Source organism: Tachysurus fulvidraco, chromosome 20 (genome assembly GCF_022655615.1).
Source record: "Tachysurus fulvidraco isolate hzauxx_2018 chromosome 20, HZAU_PFXX_2.0, whole genome shotgun sequence".
Lineage (NCBI taxonomy): Eukaryota > Metazoa > Chordata > Actinopteri > Siluriformes > Bagridae > Tachysurus > Tachysurus fulvidraco.
Genome location: NC_062537.1, coordinates 3,256,329 through 3,271,251, shown reverse-complemented (window position 1 = coordinate 3,271,251; position 14,923 = coordinate 3,256,329). Strand labels below are relative to the sequence as shown.

Sequence of the window (14,923 nt, the reverse complement as noted above, 5' to 3'; positions counted from 1 at the left end):
GACCGGTTCACAAAGATGCATCAGTTTTTATTTATGAAATGCAAATGAAACTCGTATGTGTGTGTGTGTGTGTGTGTGAGAGAGAGAGAGAGAGATTTTGGTGTGTGTTTGGTGTGTATGTGTGTGTGAGAGAGTTTGGTGTGTGGGTGTGTGTGTCTTTGGTGTGTGTGTGTGTGTGTCTTTGGGGTGTGTGTGTGTGTGTGTCTTTGGGGTGTGTGTGGTGTGTGTGAGAGAGAGTTTGGTGTGTGTGTGTGTGTGTGTGTGTGTGTGTCTTTGGTGTGTGCGTCTTTGGTGTGTGCGTCTTTGGTGTGTGTGTGTTTGGTGTGTGTGTGTCTTTGGTGTGTGTGTTTTTGGTGTGTGTGTGTGTTTGGTGTGTGTGTTTTTGGTGTGTGTGTGTGTGTTTTTGGTGTGTGTGTTTTTGGTGTGTGTGTGTGTGTTTTTGGTGTGTGTGGCCTAAATATTGTATGAAAGCATTAGATTGATATTTGTAATAAATTTCCCATTAGAGTAGTGTTGGGTGATGAGCGGTGATCCTGGGATCCTGTGGTGATCATGTTCAGAACGTCACAACAGACTGTACACCGTAAAGTACAGCCCTGCTTATGACGCCCATACGTGTCGTCACGTTCGGAACGGGATTCACTTCCTTTTTAAATAAGCGACTTAATGAATGCTCGATTTGATTCGGATTCCTTCTCCAGAGTTGTTGAGTTTTGCCCCTTCTGCTAGCCCTCATTCTTCTGTACTCTGTGTGTTTACTTTTACATGTCTTTGGTTTACACGTGCAGTCCACAGTCAAGTTCAGCTTTATCACCTTTGAGTCTCACACATATCATCGTATTCAGGAAAATTATTTTTTTTGCTAAAACTTAGCATTTTATTTTCATGTTTACGGAACTTGTTTAAAACGGAGATTGTTTAAAAAGAGTCGATTCATTTGTGATTCAGTATCGATCGATGGATCCTATCATAAAGTAACAATAAAACATTCATACAAATACAATATAACTAACAGCAAAGCATTTCAAACTCTTCTTATGGCATCAAATTGTAGTTTTCATCCCAAACCGTGACCTTGTAACCTGAGCTTTTATGCTATTTTATTGAATCATTCATGGATGATTCCTCAGCAGTGGCTCTTTAGTAGTAATGGCATTTGAACTTGCAACCTTTTGGTCTTTAGTCCAGACTCTCAGTCTTAGATACTGAGCTGATGTTTATTTAATCGCGATAGTCCGGCTGTCGTCTGAGGCTGTTTTTGATGAAAAAAAAACACGTTGTTCTTTAAAGTAAATCATTTTTATTGCCGATGATTAAAAATACAGAAAGAGAGCTTTTTCAAAACTATCATTAATATCACGTGATCTCAAGAATCCCATAATTTCCTGTGATGCTTGCTATTTCCTGTATGTTTTGAAATTGACACAAGACGTACTGTAAAAATCCAAGAAACTAAAGCCAAACACTAAAGAAATGCTTCTTGCTCGGAATCCCAGCACATGCTGCTTCTTTTTCTAGGAAAACTTGTCCAGAATTTTTAAACAGTGTTTTTAAAAAATGTCCCTGTTAATGTGAACCTGGCCTTAATTTCACCTCCTCGAGAACGACAGTCACATCATTGAGAATGACGGTGATTAGTTTTCATTCTTTGTGTTATAGATTATGTGATACACGATATATATCGCAATATTACATGCAGATGTTATTCTTAAAACTATTGATACACAATGCTGGGCCTTTTCCCTATTTCGGGATCATCATAGTGCTATATAACATAATATATAATATAATATAATATAATATAATACTGTAAATATTGTGCTTGAATGATATTGTCCGAGTAACTAGGAGCTCAGTAAAATAGCACGTTCACTTCAGCTCCAGTCTTGTGTTATGAAACTATAATATCAAAACTTGCCTACTTGCGCTATTTTAGTACCACAAACTGAACGGCCGCTTTCAGTTCTGCTTCCTGTCAGAACAGAATATTTGGCTGTTCTCCCCTCTGTCTGTAGTCCAAGGCCTTCTTTTTGGGCCCTTTCACAACTTCCTGAAGTGTCAGGACCATGACTATTGGGGAATTGCCCCATCAGCTTCCTCTTTAAGCCTCTGTGTGGCCGTTTTGCTGATCAGGCTTTTTTTTTTCTCTTTGGCTCTACATGCTAGTCGTAACACGGCGTGACTGCAGGGTAGCTCTCACTTCATTTACAGGTACAGACCTCATTAGCATATGAAGTGCAATTATTTTTTTTTTTATTATTATTATTATTGTTTTGTCCGGACAAACTTAAACAGATGGAGACATAGTGTATAAAATGTTGAGCGATTTCTCACAAAGATGACACGAGCGTATGTAGACGTGTACTAGGTCATGCGAGGCGTCTACAGTAATAACGTTAGTGAAAAGCAGCAGCTAGAGCAGCCGAGTCTCTCATCAGAGAGAGAGAGAGAGAGAGAGAGAGAGAGAGAGTGGACACATGAGGGCTGTTCAGGGAGGACTGAGTGGAGCTTGTCGACTCTGGCTGAGAGTAACAGGCTCTAAACGCTCTGTTAATTCCTGTGTTGAATAAGCACAGTTGAAGTGGTTGTCACACTCCAGATGCCCTCCTCCTCCTCCCACCTGTCTCTCATCACCACCTGCACTTCAGCACAGTCAAAAGAGGCTTGAACTCGCATTAGATACTCACCAAAAGCCCTTTGTTATTCCACTTCAGGCCAGTTTTCTCACTCTGCACTGTACTTGTGACTTGTGGACGATGAAATACTTAGAAGGCTGTTCTTCAGATGGTACACGCCAGCCTCGCACCTCGGACGTCCCTCCTGTATTATTAGTCTAGCACGAACATCTCCGCGGGGCTTCGTCTCTAGGCTTTTGTTGGATTTTTTAGAAGTTGAAAAAGCCATCAGATTTTTTTGCTTGCTGGAGTTAAACATGTTCACACAAAGCCTGCCAACTCCTCCATTGTGTGTGTTTCCCATGATGCTTCCTACTCAAGTCTGTGGACCATTTCAGCATGAAGATAAGATGAACTGTATAAAAAAAATCATGGCTACGATTATGTCACAATTCTGTTGGCAGTCGATTCAGTGTCCTAGAAAAATGGTTATTTATTCAAATGCACAATACAGAAATTGGTAATTTGTCATTTTTTAAATAGACAATCCCCAAATTATTCAAATAACGCAATTACACAGATCCCTTAATGTTAACTCAAATAATAACTCAAATAATAATGCAAGTACACAGGTCCCGTAATGCTAACTCAAATGCTAACTCAAATAATAACTCAAATAATAATGCAAGTACACAGGTCCCGTAATGCTAACTCAAATGCTAACTCAAATAATAACTCAAATAATAATGCAAGTACACAGGTCCCGTAATGCTAACTCAAATAATAGCTCAAATAATAACATAAAAGATAACACAAATAATAACACAAATAATAACACAAAAAACCTCAAATAATAAGGCAAAGGATAACAGAAATAATAACAAAAAATAATAGCGCAATAATTCAGGTCCTGAAATAATAACTCAAATAATAACTCAAAAAACACAGGTCCTGAAATTCTAAATAAAAAAATAACAGAGAAACTCTGATTTATAACTCAAATACTGACCCAAATTAGATGTGAAGTAATTCCTCAAATACAACGGGACACAGCTGACACTTTCGACAAGCCTCCAGCTACGATACCAATATAACCCCAGATTGTGCTTTTCTTTTATCCAGCAGTTTACATTAAAAAATGTTTTACTGTCATATCCACTGTCTAACCGTAGCCAGTATCCACACAAACTCCACGTGGATCACCGTATCACGGGTTTGAGTATGATATCGGACGATAAATGACATCATACCATAAGCAGTAATACAAGGAGCAAAGCACGCGATCGATTTTAGCAGTCGATCAGAATAATATCGAAGTGTTTTGGCTCTTACAAAAGTATCTACCTAATAAATGTCCGATCTGATAAATGTTACTGCTGTGTTGTAATGACCGTGTGCTGTTGTCATGTTCGTTATATAAGAGCCATGATTGTTCTGCTTGTTACAATAAAGCAAATTTGGTGTGGGAGTCGACGGAGGAGTCGTGTGAGCCGGTTCCTGCGGGGAGGACGTGGCTTTGTGTCTCGATGTGTCTCTGAAAACCGACTTCCTCCAACGCAGACAAACAAAGAGACACAATTAGGCTTTTTTAAGAAACAGGGAAAAGAGAAACTTAGCAGCGTTTGCTGATTTCACCCTCACAGGCCCTGCTTTGGAAAAAAAAGAGTGTTATAGAGAGCTGCGCTATTATGGCTGCTTCTATATTTGGCTCGTCTTTCGTCCCCCCGCCTGGTGTTTTCAGGGGTTGATTGTTAAATAAGAAAATGACGTGTGATGCGCGATGAGGACGGCCCAGGCGAGAGGGGGAGGAAAGGGGTGGGATTGAGATGAGAAGAAACCAACCAGATGTTTAAAAGGGACTGGACTCCCAGCAGGCTGTGTGTGTTTTCAGGGAGAGGAAGGAGGGGGTACAGCAGAGCAGGTGATTGCAGTAACAACATCCCCCCAACACACAGCGTCCCCTCCCTCTTTTCCTCTGTGAGGAGATCTATTTTTTCCCCTGCCGTTGCTATATTGGACTCGCTCTGCTGCGGACGTATAAATCAGGAGATGGCCACGTTATCAAAGCCAGCTTATTTTTTCAGTTGCTCCGTTGCACCCGTGCCAGATTTGGGTCATGAGATCAGATCTGGCTGCCTTCTCCGATCGACGTGGCTGTAAAGCAGTTCAAAGCCCAGGCCAGCTTCAGAGCATCAGGAAAGGGGATCATCCATATGTCAAGTCGTCGAAGACCGAGCGGCTTTGTGTAGGAGTTATTAGAGCATAAAGTCTCCCAGCGTGACATTAGGACACCCCTGATTAGTAGAAGCCCCTTCAGCGATGCTCACACACTCCCTACTGCGATGACGATGACGATAGAAAAATCAACCGTTGCTTCAGACAGATAAAAAAGCATCATGAGTTTGCTAACAGCACCTGTGACCTGTAAAATAACAGATATTAATGTGATGACTCTAACATCATATTGTTTCTATAGTAACAGGTCCTTAACAGGAAACTTGCATGGATGATCTGTCACACCAGCTAAATAGTAATAATAATAATAATAATAATAAACAACAATAACGACGAGTCGATATTTAACAAAAGCAACAAGTAAACGCAGAAATGTTCTGTCACTAAATAAGGGGTCTTGATAAGGAGTGTTTTTTTTTTGTAAATGTGCTAGAAAGGCTCGTTATCGCTCTTGTTGCCGTCGTTGTCTAGCTGCACTGCGCTGTGATTGGTCGTGGAAGCTAACGTCTGCATGATGGATGGGTGACTTAATTGAGCCGTTCTCACTATTAGGATAGTTGATTTAATTTGAGGTAAAAACAGAAAGATGAAGTGCTGGGTTAGGAGGAACGTGACTCGTATGTTAAAGACGACACCGCGCTAAACATAGCTGCCATTGTCTTTGTGATTAATACGCATGGTCCACGCGGCAGGTGCAGTTCCATAGCGTCAACTTTAGAGGTTTCAAAGCATCTCATTTGTTATTCAAATCTCTTGTCTCGCACCTCGCCTCAGTGTAGCCATGTTAGTTTGTGGGCGGAGTTTACTCCGCATAAGCAGTTGTCATGCTGGCAAATTGTACATTCGTTACAGCCATCAGATGTTTGCTAACATGTTAACACAAAGAAGACACTTTCTCCCAAACCCTCAAACATCACTCCATCATTTTGCTCATGTCTGACTCGTCCCTATACCTCACGGCAGTGTCCTCATAGAGATTATTCAGATCAGTGATCAAAACTAGCATCACCTTGCTAGCACTCTTCAGTGATATGATTTGTGTACATCCCTGTTGATTTCCAGAGCGCTGTGAACGTCCCAGATTTTCCCTGCAAGAAGTAAATGAATTAATTAATAAGTAAAACACTAAATGTAAATAAAAAAAAATCTTGAAATAAATTCTAAAAGTCGGATATGCTAGCATGACTTGAATTTTTCATTCGAAAGGTTCATATGTGAATTTATTTACTGTAGAGTGTGTGTGTGTGTGTGGTGGGGTGTTTGCTAACTGAAACTGCTAATAAGCATGCTAATCAAAAATGCTGACTTGTATAGTACAGAAATCATAGTATATATGATCGTGCTATTTTTTAGTTCTTACTGTTTATCCGTGTCCGTCTGAAAAACACCTTCAGAGTGATGGTTTACTAGCAAACACTCGGACAAACCCCAGCTATGAGCGTTAGCTAGGTTTATTATGTTAGCGCTGGTATAAAAATGCTGTTGTATTTGTAAAGCGAGTTGTTTTTTTCTCCATCTTTGTTGGATCTGGTGAACAGATTTAAGGGTTGTGGAGAAGGTTCCTTGGATGTCTGTCTGATTACTAAGCCTAACCTCTCAGTCATTATCATTGTCCTCATCGCTAACCTCAGGAATGAAACACTGGTCATTTCATTTGACCATCGATATGGAGTTTGGTCATTCCTGTGTGAAAAATATACATCACTAGTGAAACTCTTATATTTCTATTGGATACATAGTCCGATTTTAGCCTCCCTGCAGCTCGGATGAGCCGGGCATGGCCGTGCCCTTTAGCCGTCCGCCATGTGTGTGTGGACGTCACAGACGTGTTGCCGTGGTAGCGCCGCGCGTGTGTTTACCTCCTTCTGCACGGGCAGCACGATGTTGCCATAACACACGGATCCAGTGACGCAGCTCTTCAGCTCTGCCTTTTTGTTCTTGATTAGCAAGTGTATATTCCCCCCACCCCATCCACATCAGACCCCGCTGTAGCTCAAACACTTCTGTACTGCGTGAGGAATCTCAGGACTACGAAGAGAGGATAGTTGTAGATCTTGATGTTTCTACTGGTTAATCTGAGGCATGATGCTAATAGTTAACATGAGGCATATGTTGATCAGGCTCATGTAGAGGTGTGTGTCTTATACAGGTGGTGTGTCCTATTGCTTAAGCTGTTCTTCTGGAGACGTTTTCTGTCTGTTGGAAAGTCCCACTCTAGAGGGGGTAAAAACGCCACAGAAGGCCCCTGAGTTGGGGTTGCTAGGAAACCTAACGTCACACTTGCACCAACGTATTGTTCTCTACCCTGGCTGTGTGATCCCCTAACTACCTGCAATGTGTGTGTGTGTGTGTGTGTGTGTGTGTGTGTGTGTGGTAGAGTGGGGGGTGGGGTTTTCAGACCATGATTGCCCATGCAGAAGAACACTGCAACCCCAAAACCAGCTAGTTTTTAGCTAATGTTGGTAACAAGGGTCTCCTTAGCTTCCATGTGAGGGGAACATGTCTGGAAGAGGGGGGTGGGTAGTGGGGTTGTTGTTCGAGGGGTCGGGGCAGATCTATTTGCGGCTACCTTGGGCTCAGCACAACTGGTTTGAATCCTATATCGAATGCTATACAGGGAGAATAAAATGATACGCTGCTAACAGAGATGCGCAAGTGCTAGTGAGGGAAGTTAGAAGCAGCTAATTTGCTTGTTCGAAGTTATCCGCCATAACCACAGCATTTACATTTAACTTTATTCCTATGTGAGAAGCTGTTCCTAGGAACCCCATGCTCTTGTTGACGTAGTTTGTCTGGACACCAGGCCTTCCACTCCACCGAGCCTCTATTGTTAACAAAAAGAACCAAAAAAAAAAACAAAACACGAATCTGTCTTCTTCATGTCGCACACTGGCCAAACCCCAAAGTCAATGTTAGCAGAGATAGGCTGAGGGGAAAACAAGAGGAGGTAGCACTGGGTGTTGTTTTGCTTTCTTTGGAGCGACGAGCTGGTTGACCGCAACCCACAGGATTCGTATCTCTACGACATGTTGACTCAAAGGTTCACTTCTCCTGTCGTTGTATTTGGCATCATTCAGATGTTTAAACATTTGGAGGAGAAAAAAAAGGGATGAAGCGTGAGCGTGACCGGAGAAGAAGGAGGAGGAGGAGGAGGAGGTTATTTACTGTTCTGGCCACCTGCAGGTCCATGTGAGGAGATTAAGCTACACGGAGCCTCTTAAACGTTGGCAGTGAACCCGAAGCCTTCTCGCTCTCACTCATACACACGGTCCTCTATATTCCTGCGTTCACACTTCTCTCATTTAGGAAGCGAGCAATAACAGATGCTGAAATGAGATGCTCTTGACCTTGTGGTTCTGTATTTTAGCGTTGCTCTTTTATTAGCACACCGTAGTGAAAAGCTTGTGGAAAAAAAAAATCCTTCTATTCAATCGGTCTTACTTTATATTCTTCTGCTGACTGGAATTGAAAGGAAATGAATATATTTGGAGCGAGGCCATGAATATACACCACAAGGTTAGCATTTAGCAACTAGATTATTAGCTTTGTTAACTAGTTTGTTTGAGTTTTTCTCTCAGCTATAAGCTACCTTTACCTTTGGCCCTCTACATGCTTTTTTTTTCGATGTCTGAGAGACCCTCGGGTTCAGCGCTCTATCTTTTTTTCACCAAAAGGATGTGAACGCCTCCTTGGCAGGTGCATGGTGTATGGATTGGAAGAGTAGGCACTTGACTGACTCTCTCTCTCTCTCTCTCTCTCTCTCTCTTGCGCACTCGCACTTGACTCTCTTTTGAAACACTTTTTGAAAAATGATGCTGGTTTCTGAGGTAAAATATCTGCTAAAAGATCTAATAGAGTGCAGGAATTTTTTGCAGCTATTTTAAATGCACTGTTTTATTTATTTATTTGATTTTTTTATATGGTTATATTTGAACAGCACATTAATTAAAAAAAAAAAGACGAAGGTGTGATGGCTAAAGAGTAATGACTCTGTGGAGGCTGCTGTTAATCACGCTTGGAGGAGAGCAATAGCTGCTCATTCCTATACAGATGGCTAACACACAGCTAGCTCGTGTCGTTCCGGTCCCGTGCGGTTGTCGAGATCCAGGCTGGGAAATCTCAGAGTTTCTCAGTAATAACTGTAGCATTTAACGTTCACGCTTATGCATTTAGGGAAAATGCTCCAGCTGTGAAGAAGGTTCTAGATACGGTGTGTTGAGTTTGGATTTTTCTCCGTGATGGTTTTAAAGCGTGATGAACTCCACCTGGCTGGAAGCCTCTGGCGCTGGCGTCCGAATCCACGCTGCACTCATTAAGGCTAGGATTAGAGGAGGCTGGCTGGCAGGTGGGTGGAGGTGTGAAAGGGATGACTGGCTTTATGGCTGCCAGCCTCCTGGTAACAGAGCTGGTGTGTGCGTCAGCAATGCGCCTGCCTGGTCTCCCTCTGAAAGGACCAGACTCAACAGGCCAGTCTTCGTCCTCCTGTTACTCCTCCTCATCCTCCTTCTCCTCCTGTTCTTTAACGTTACCCCTTTAACCCCTCCAACCCTCACCCTCCATGCTACTGCTTGGCTGAGGCACGTCTACACGACCTGTTCTCCTTAAAACATGCACCCCACCCACACCCACACCCCACTCACACCCCCACCCCTCCTCAAGGTACTTTTTACAGAATGTTCAATTTACAGTTTTTATTATTCTTTTTGATTGACCTAGCCCAAGGCTTTGGCATCACATACACTGTTATCTGTGCAACAATCAGTAAATCATGATGAATTTGAGAGAGAGGGAGAAATAACGAGACAGATGCAAAAGTTTGTGCACCCAGGCTCAGATTGCATGCATTTCGGAATTCTGGTACACGGTTCCTGTCGACTAGTTGGAATTAGTTATACCATAAGGTGTGTGGAAAAATTTTGGCACCCACCCAGCAGTTGGGTAACACACTGGTTTTGTAATTTAACTCTAAGTTTTTTGAACAGAATTACAACCAGCAGGATTTGTTTACAGGTGCCAATATATATATATATTTCCACAGAACCTTAGATGCTCCTTTATCTGAAAAGATAGAGTCAGATGTCAGATCTCTTTCTCTCTCTCTTGCTCTGGTCAGCATTCTGCACTCACTGGAAAATTCCTCTTGTGCTGGCCAACGCTGTTTTGTTTGCAGAGGAATCGGAGGGGAGCTGCCTCACAGAGCGCTCCCTCCCATGTCGCGTTTTGTTATTCAAAAAGATCCTGACACGTCGCCAGGGTAGGGAGGGAGGAAAGACAAAAAAAAAGGCTGCGAATCTCCAGGCAGATAGATAGCCATGTGTTAGCCTCGCTATGAACTCGCGAGTTCTGATGTCACTCGCTGCGACGCTCTGATGACACCCGGTTGCCATGGCAGCAGTGCAGACGCCCCCTGAGAGGAGGTATGCTTGCTGTGCGCTTCCATATAATAGCAGCTATTTATATCTGTTTGACGGGCCTGTTTGCTGGAGGGGAAATAAGCAGGATTGTGGGGGAGAGATTCAGTCAGATGGCAGGGCAGAGAGCCAAGAGCAGTGGCATGATGTAGATTAGATGTAATCATGCAATAGGCTTGATTTGGATGCACTGTTTTTTTATATATATATACATTTACATTTATTCATTCGGCAGATGGTTTTATCCAAAGCGACTTAAAAGTGAGGCAGAATCCGATCTAATTATAGAGCTTGCATAAGCACATAATTGAGGGTTAAGAGTGTTGATCAAACCCCCAGCGGTGGCTCTGTGAGAGCTACAAACCTTCCAGTGACAAGCCAAGACCTTAAGCGCTGAGCTCAAATTCACACTGTTCTTCCCCCTCAGTCATCTAGTCGATAAGTCAAATCAGTCGATGTCTGAAGTTTACCCAATATCTCAAGCCTCAGATCCAGAGCTTCTGCGATGATGTGGTTTAGTCTAATCTTTAAACATGAACAGAACCGCACCATGTCACTGACCGCCCTAGTGTTATCCACATCCTCCTGACTTGGGTCATTGGCCAAATCTCTCCTGCTAGCTAGTTGTCCCCGATCACACCACAGCTGAAGGGTGAAGACCTGCACGTGCTTCCTCTCCGACATGTGAACACACTCACAGCTCATGCTACATCACCGCGCAGCCGAACGCTAACAGATGGGTCTGTGTTGGACATGCCAGACAGTACTCTCATGTTAAAATAGAGTTGTGTCAGATTATGTTTGTTTGTTTGTTTGTTTGTTTGTTTGTTTGTTTGTTTATTAAGTGGAATGGACTTCAGAATCGGAAACTTGCCTCAATCTGATATTCAGCCGCACTATTCACCTTAAAGACCCTTTTGAACCTAACTTTACTGTGTATTGCACAGTGTTATTGTAAAGACACCGTTTTATTTCTAGCCTCCTCGTGCACAACGTTTTACGTTCCGACCTCTAAAACAACGGTTCACACAAATACCTTAATGCATCTCTGTATAATTAGCTCCAGCTCATTAGCGATGTTTCAATTGCCCTTTCAATTGCCTGCTCACTGAGTTCCAGCGTTTGTGTGGCATGACAAAGATGGAAATGAGAGACGGTAAAGTCACAAGTATGTCTCTTAACCGGGATGTCCTAGGCTCTCGGGACAAAGCTATCAAAAGCCTTCGCCGATCTCAGCAGAATATAAGGAGGAGATGGCGTGTTCTGATTGGGTAAAGCCTGGACCTCAGCCCGGGCCGTCTGATCCTGAGTCAGCTCTTAGTCCAGCGTGTCCTTGGCAAGACATCGGTTTGCATCGTTACGTGTTTACAGACAGTCAAGAGCATGCGGAAATCATCAGTCCATCATGTCTGATTTTAAATAAACTCTAAAAATAGTCTTAACGTTTTCGGTGAAGACGTTTCCATGCAACTAGATGTGAAATATATGATGTGAAAAATATCTCAGGATATATATTTAGCTAGATATTTAACTTTTTCTGAGGTAGAAATACACACCACACAACACTGGGTTAAGATTCGCTGTCAATCGGGGCTGTGATCAAATCCAAGGTGGTGGTTGTTGTTGTTGTTTTGTAAAAAAAAAAAAAAGGTTACTTCGCCATCACTTCCTGTCTAAGTTGTATTTCTTTTCCATTTTGTTGTTAGAATTATCTTGGTCTTTTTTTTTATATAGACCTTGGCCTCCAGAGAAGGCTTATGGGTCGAGATAAATATATCCAGATATATGCAAAAGAAAAAAAAGAAAAGTATTTTAGTATTATTTTCATATAACCGCATCAGTCTGGGTGTTTTATTCCTTCCAAAACAAAGCATAAACTTTAGCGTTAATGTATCAACAGTAGAAAGTAGATGCACTTATGATAAATGATGCTGGTTTAGATGTTGAATAAATAATGAACAGCTGCATTAAAGATGTGGCTTGCATTCAGATCGCTTCCCATGACTTTTATGCCGTTATTTATCCCTATCATGTTACATGTCTTTTTGCTCATTTATGTTCATGCTAACTAACGGGACAAACGTTATCTTAATATTTAACAGTTTTACTTCATTAAAACTATGAAGTCTTTCTAACCCATGTGTTTATTGTCGTATATTAATAATGACTTCAACATATGTGTTCAAATCCCAAAAAAAAATAGCCTTAAGAATGTTTCCTTCTCTGCTACCCCTCCCTCCTGCGCCTGCTTCTCTGTCACCCCCTGCAGGTGAAGCTCATGAAGTACATCTGCAAGCAGCTGCAGTGCAAGCTGAAGGTTCCAGAGACCGAGCGACCGCAGGCACTGGACACGTACCCACGCCTGGGGGACTGGCTACGCACCGTCAGCCTGAGATCCGAGCTCATAGAGGTAAAGAGCAGACATGCAGCATCAGGGATGTGAAACTATGCAGCTTTAATGAACCTCAAACCAACATCACTCAGTCACATTTCCTGCTCTCTGGTTGGAACACAATGCATGTGCTTCAGGATCATCAGAGGTTCACAAGACCATACGAACGGCACGTGATAGTGTTAGTGTATTACCAACACCCATAATGACTTCTCAGACCGGACCTCTTTAGTCTGAGTGTTTCAGAGCTTAGTCAGCTTAGCGCAGACAGCTAGCACAAATCGGCCTTTCGCACGGCAAGTTAGCGTGCATGTGACACACCACGCTGTCACCCCGACCTCACAGACCGGGTCGTATCACGCCACTGTGTTCTGCGTGACTTATAAAGATCACAACTGAGCGCATTACTGATGTGAGTAACTGACTTAGTGCTTCTGAGAATTTACAGCCAGTACTTAGCCCTAAGGGTGCACAAACTTTTTGCTCTTAAATGTTTATATGCGATGTGAGTAAGTCATTTTGTATATCATTGGTATTTGGCCTGATTCATGACTAGCAATTGTGACACTTCAAGAAGAACTAAACACTTACTCCCTCGTGTGTGTGTGTATGTGTGTGTGTGTGTGTGTGTGTGTGTGTGTGTGTGTACGTGCTTTAGTTATGTCTTCCTTCAACTTTTTCAGCTCGGTGCTTTTTGCCAAATGAATATAATGTACAAATGTTCTCCATAACTAAGGAAGGAAATGATATTATTATTATTATTATTATTATTATTATTATTATTATTATTATTAGGACAATAAACCTGCTGCTTTAGTTCATACGACTTTTACGTTAAAGCTTATTAGTGTTTGTATTACTGTCGGTAAAAGTCTTAATACTATTCAGGCATGTATTAATAAGATTGCTACTGTTCCTACTAGTAATACTACAGTGTGATTAGTAGCTAAGTCATATTATTAGCATTAGTTATAGTAAGTATAATTTACTAGTAGTAGTACTAGTTGTAGTAGCATCGGTATTATAATTAACATGGTAGTGGTGGTAATATACAGTTATAACAGTTATAACAGTAGTAATAGTAGTTGTACTAGTAGTCATGCACTATTAGTAGTAATAGTAATATTAATGATTGCATTACCATTAGTAATACTAATAATACTAGTAGTAATAGTCATACACTGTTAGTAATAATAAGAATTATAATAGTATTAGTAGGAGGGCACGGTGGCTTAGTGGTTAGCACGTTCGTCTCACACCTCCAGGGTTGGGGGTTCGATTCCCACCTCCGCCTTGTGTGTGCGGAGTTTGCATGTTCTCCCCGTGCCTCGGGGGTTTCCTCCGGGTACTCCGGTTTCCTCCCCCGGTCCAAAGACATGCATGGTAGGTTGATTGGCATCTCTGTAAAATTGTCCGTAGTGTGTGAGTGTGTGAGTGAATGAGAGTGTGTGTGTGTGCCCTGTGATGGGTCGGCACTCCGTCCAGGGTGTATCCTGCCTCGATGCCCGATGACGCCTGAGATAGGCACAGGCTCCCCGTGACCCGAGAAGTTTGGATAAGTGGTAGAAAATGAATGAATGAATGAATGAATGAATATATCGGTCACTCTACACATACTGCAGTTTTAACAGCATGTTCCATCTGCATAGACATTTCTGAGCCTGTGTTCATAAAGCCACACCAGGTGCTTCGATACGACCGCCTCTTCCCTGCCACTCGTACAGGTCCGTAATGAGGTAATCGGTTCATCAGCCGGGCTCAATTAGTCTAAGAGGTCACGCGATGTGCGGATTTGAAGAGGGAACGATAGAGAGAGAGAGAGAGAGAGAGAGAGAGAGAGAGAGATGGAGAAATTAATTTGCATTAAGCCTCTCAAAGAAAACAATGACTATCAGGTGATGAGGCACTTGACTTTTTTTAATTTGTCCACATGCCACTTCACATTAAACAGGCAGCCGATGACACCGTAACGCTGATATTTCATCGCAGTATCCCTCAAAACCAGGAGAGTCCGTATTCACAAATTCATGTTTACTATCTAGATGATTTCCATGTGACGTCACAGACAAACCGGTTGGGGTTTGAGGATGAGGTTTAGGCTTGTATTCTAAATGTGGTGTTATATTAAACACTGATCTGATCTCCTAGCAATTTCTGTATGTCATGTCCACTTCTTATATACACTTTTAGGCCTAAATCAATCAAATGACTCGGCACCCAAAAACAATAACTCAAATTTATTTATTTATTTATTTATTTATTTTAAATAA

At 42.1% G+C, this 14,923-nt stretch overlaps 1 protein-coding gene across 3 annotated transcripts in view; it reads left to right on the top strand.

Annotated features, from left to right (window-relative positions):
• The window catches only part of ksr1a (kinase suppressor of ras 1a), a 32,798-nt gene that overhangs the window by 1,345 nt on the left and 16,530 nt on the right, over positions 1 to 14,923 (top strand). For all 3 annotated transcript variants that reach the window (XM_027158556.2, XM_027158555.2, XM_027158554.2), the window contains exon 2: positions 12,531 to 12,671. In XM_027158556.2, coding sequence (XP_027014357.2) covers positions 12,531 to 12,671 — 141 coding nt within the window. The remainder of the gene's footprint in view (positions 1 to 12,530; positions 12,672 to 14,923) is intronic.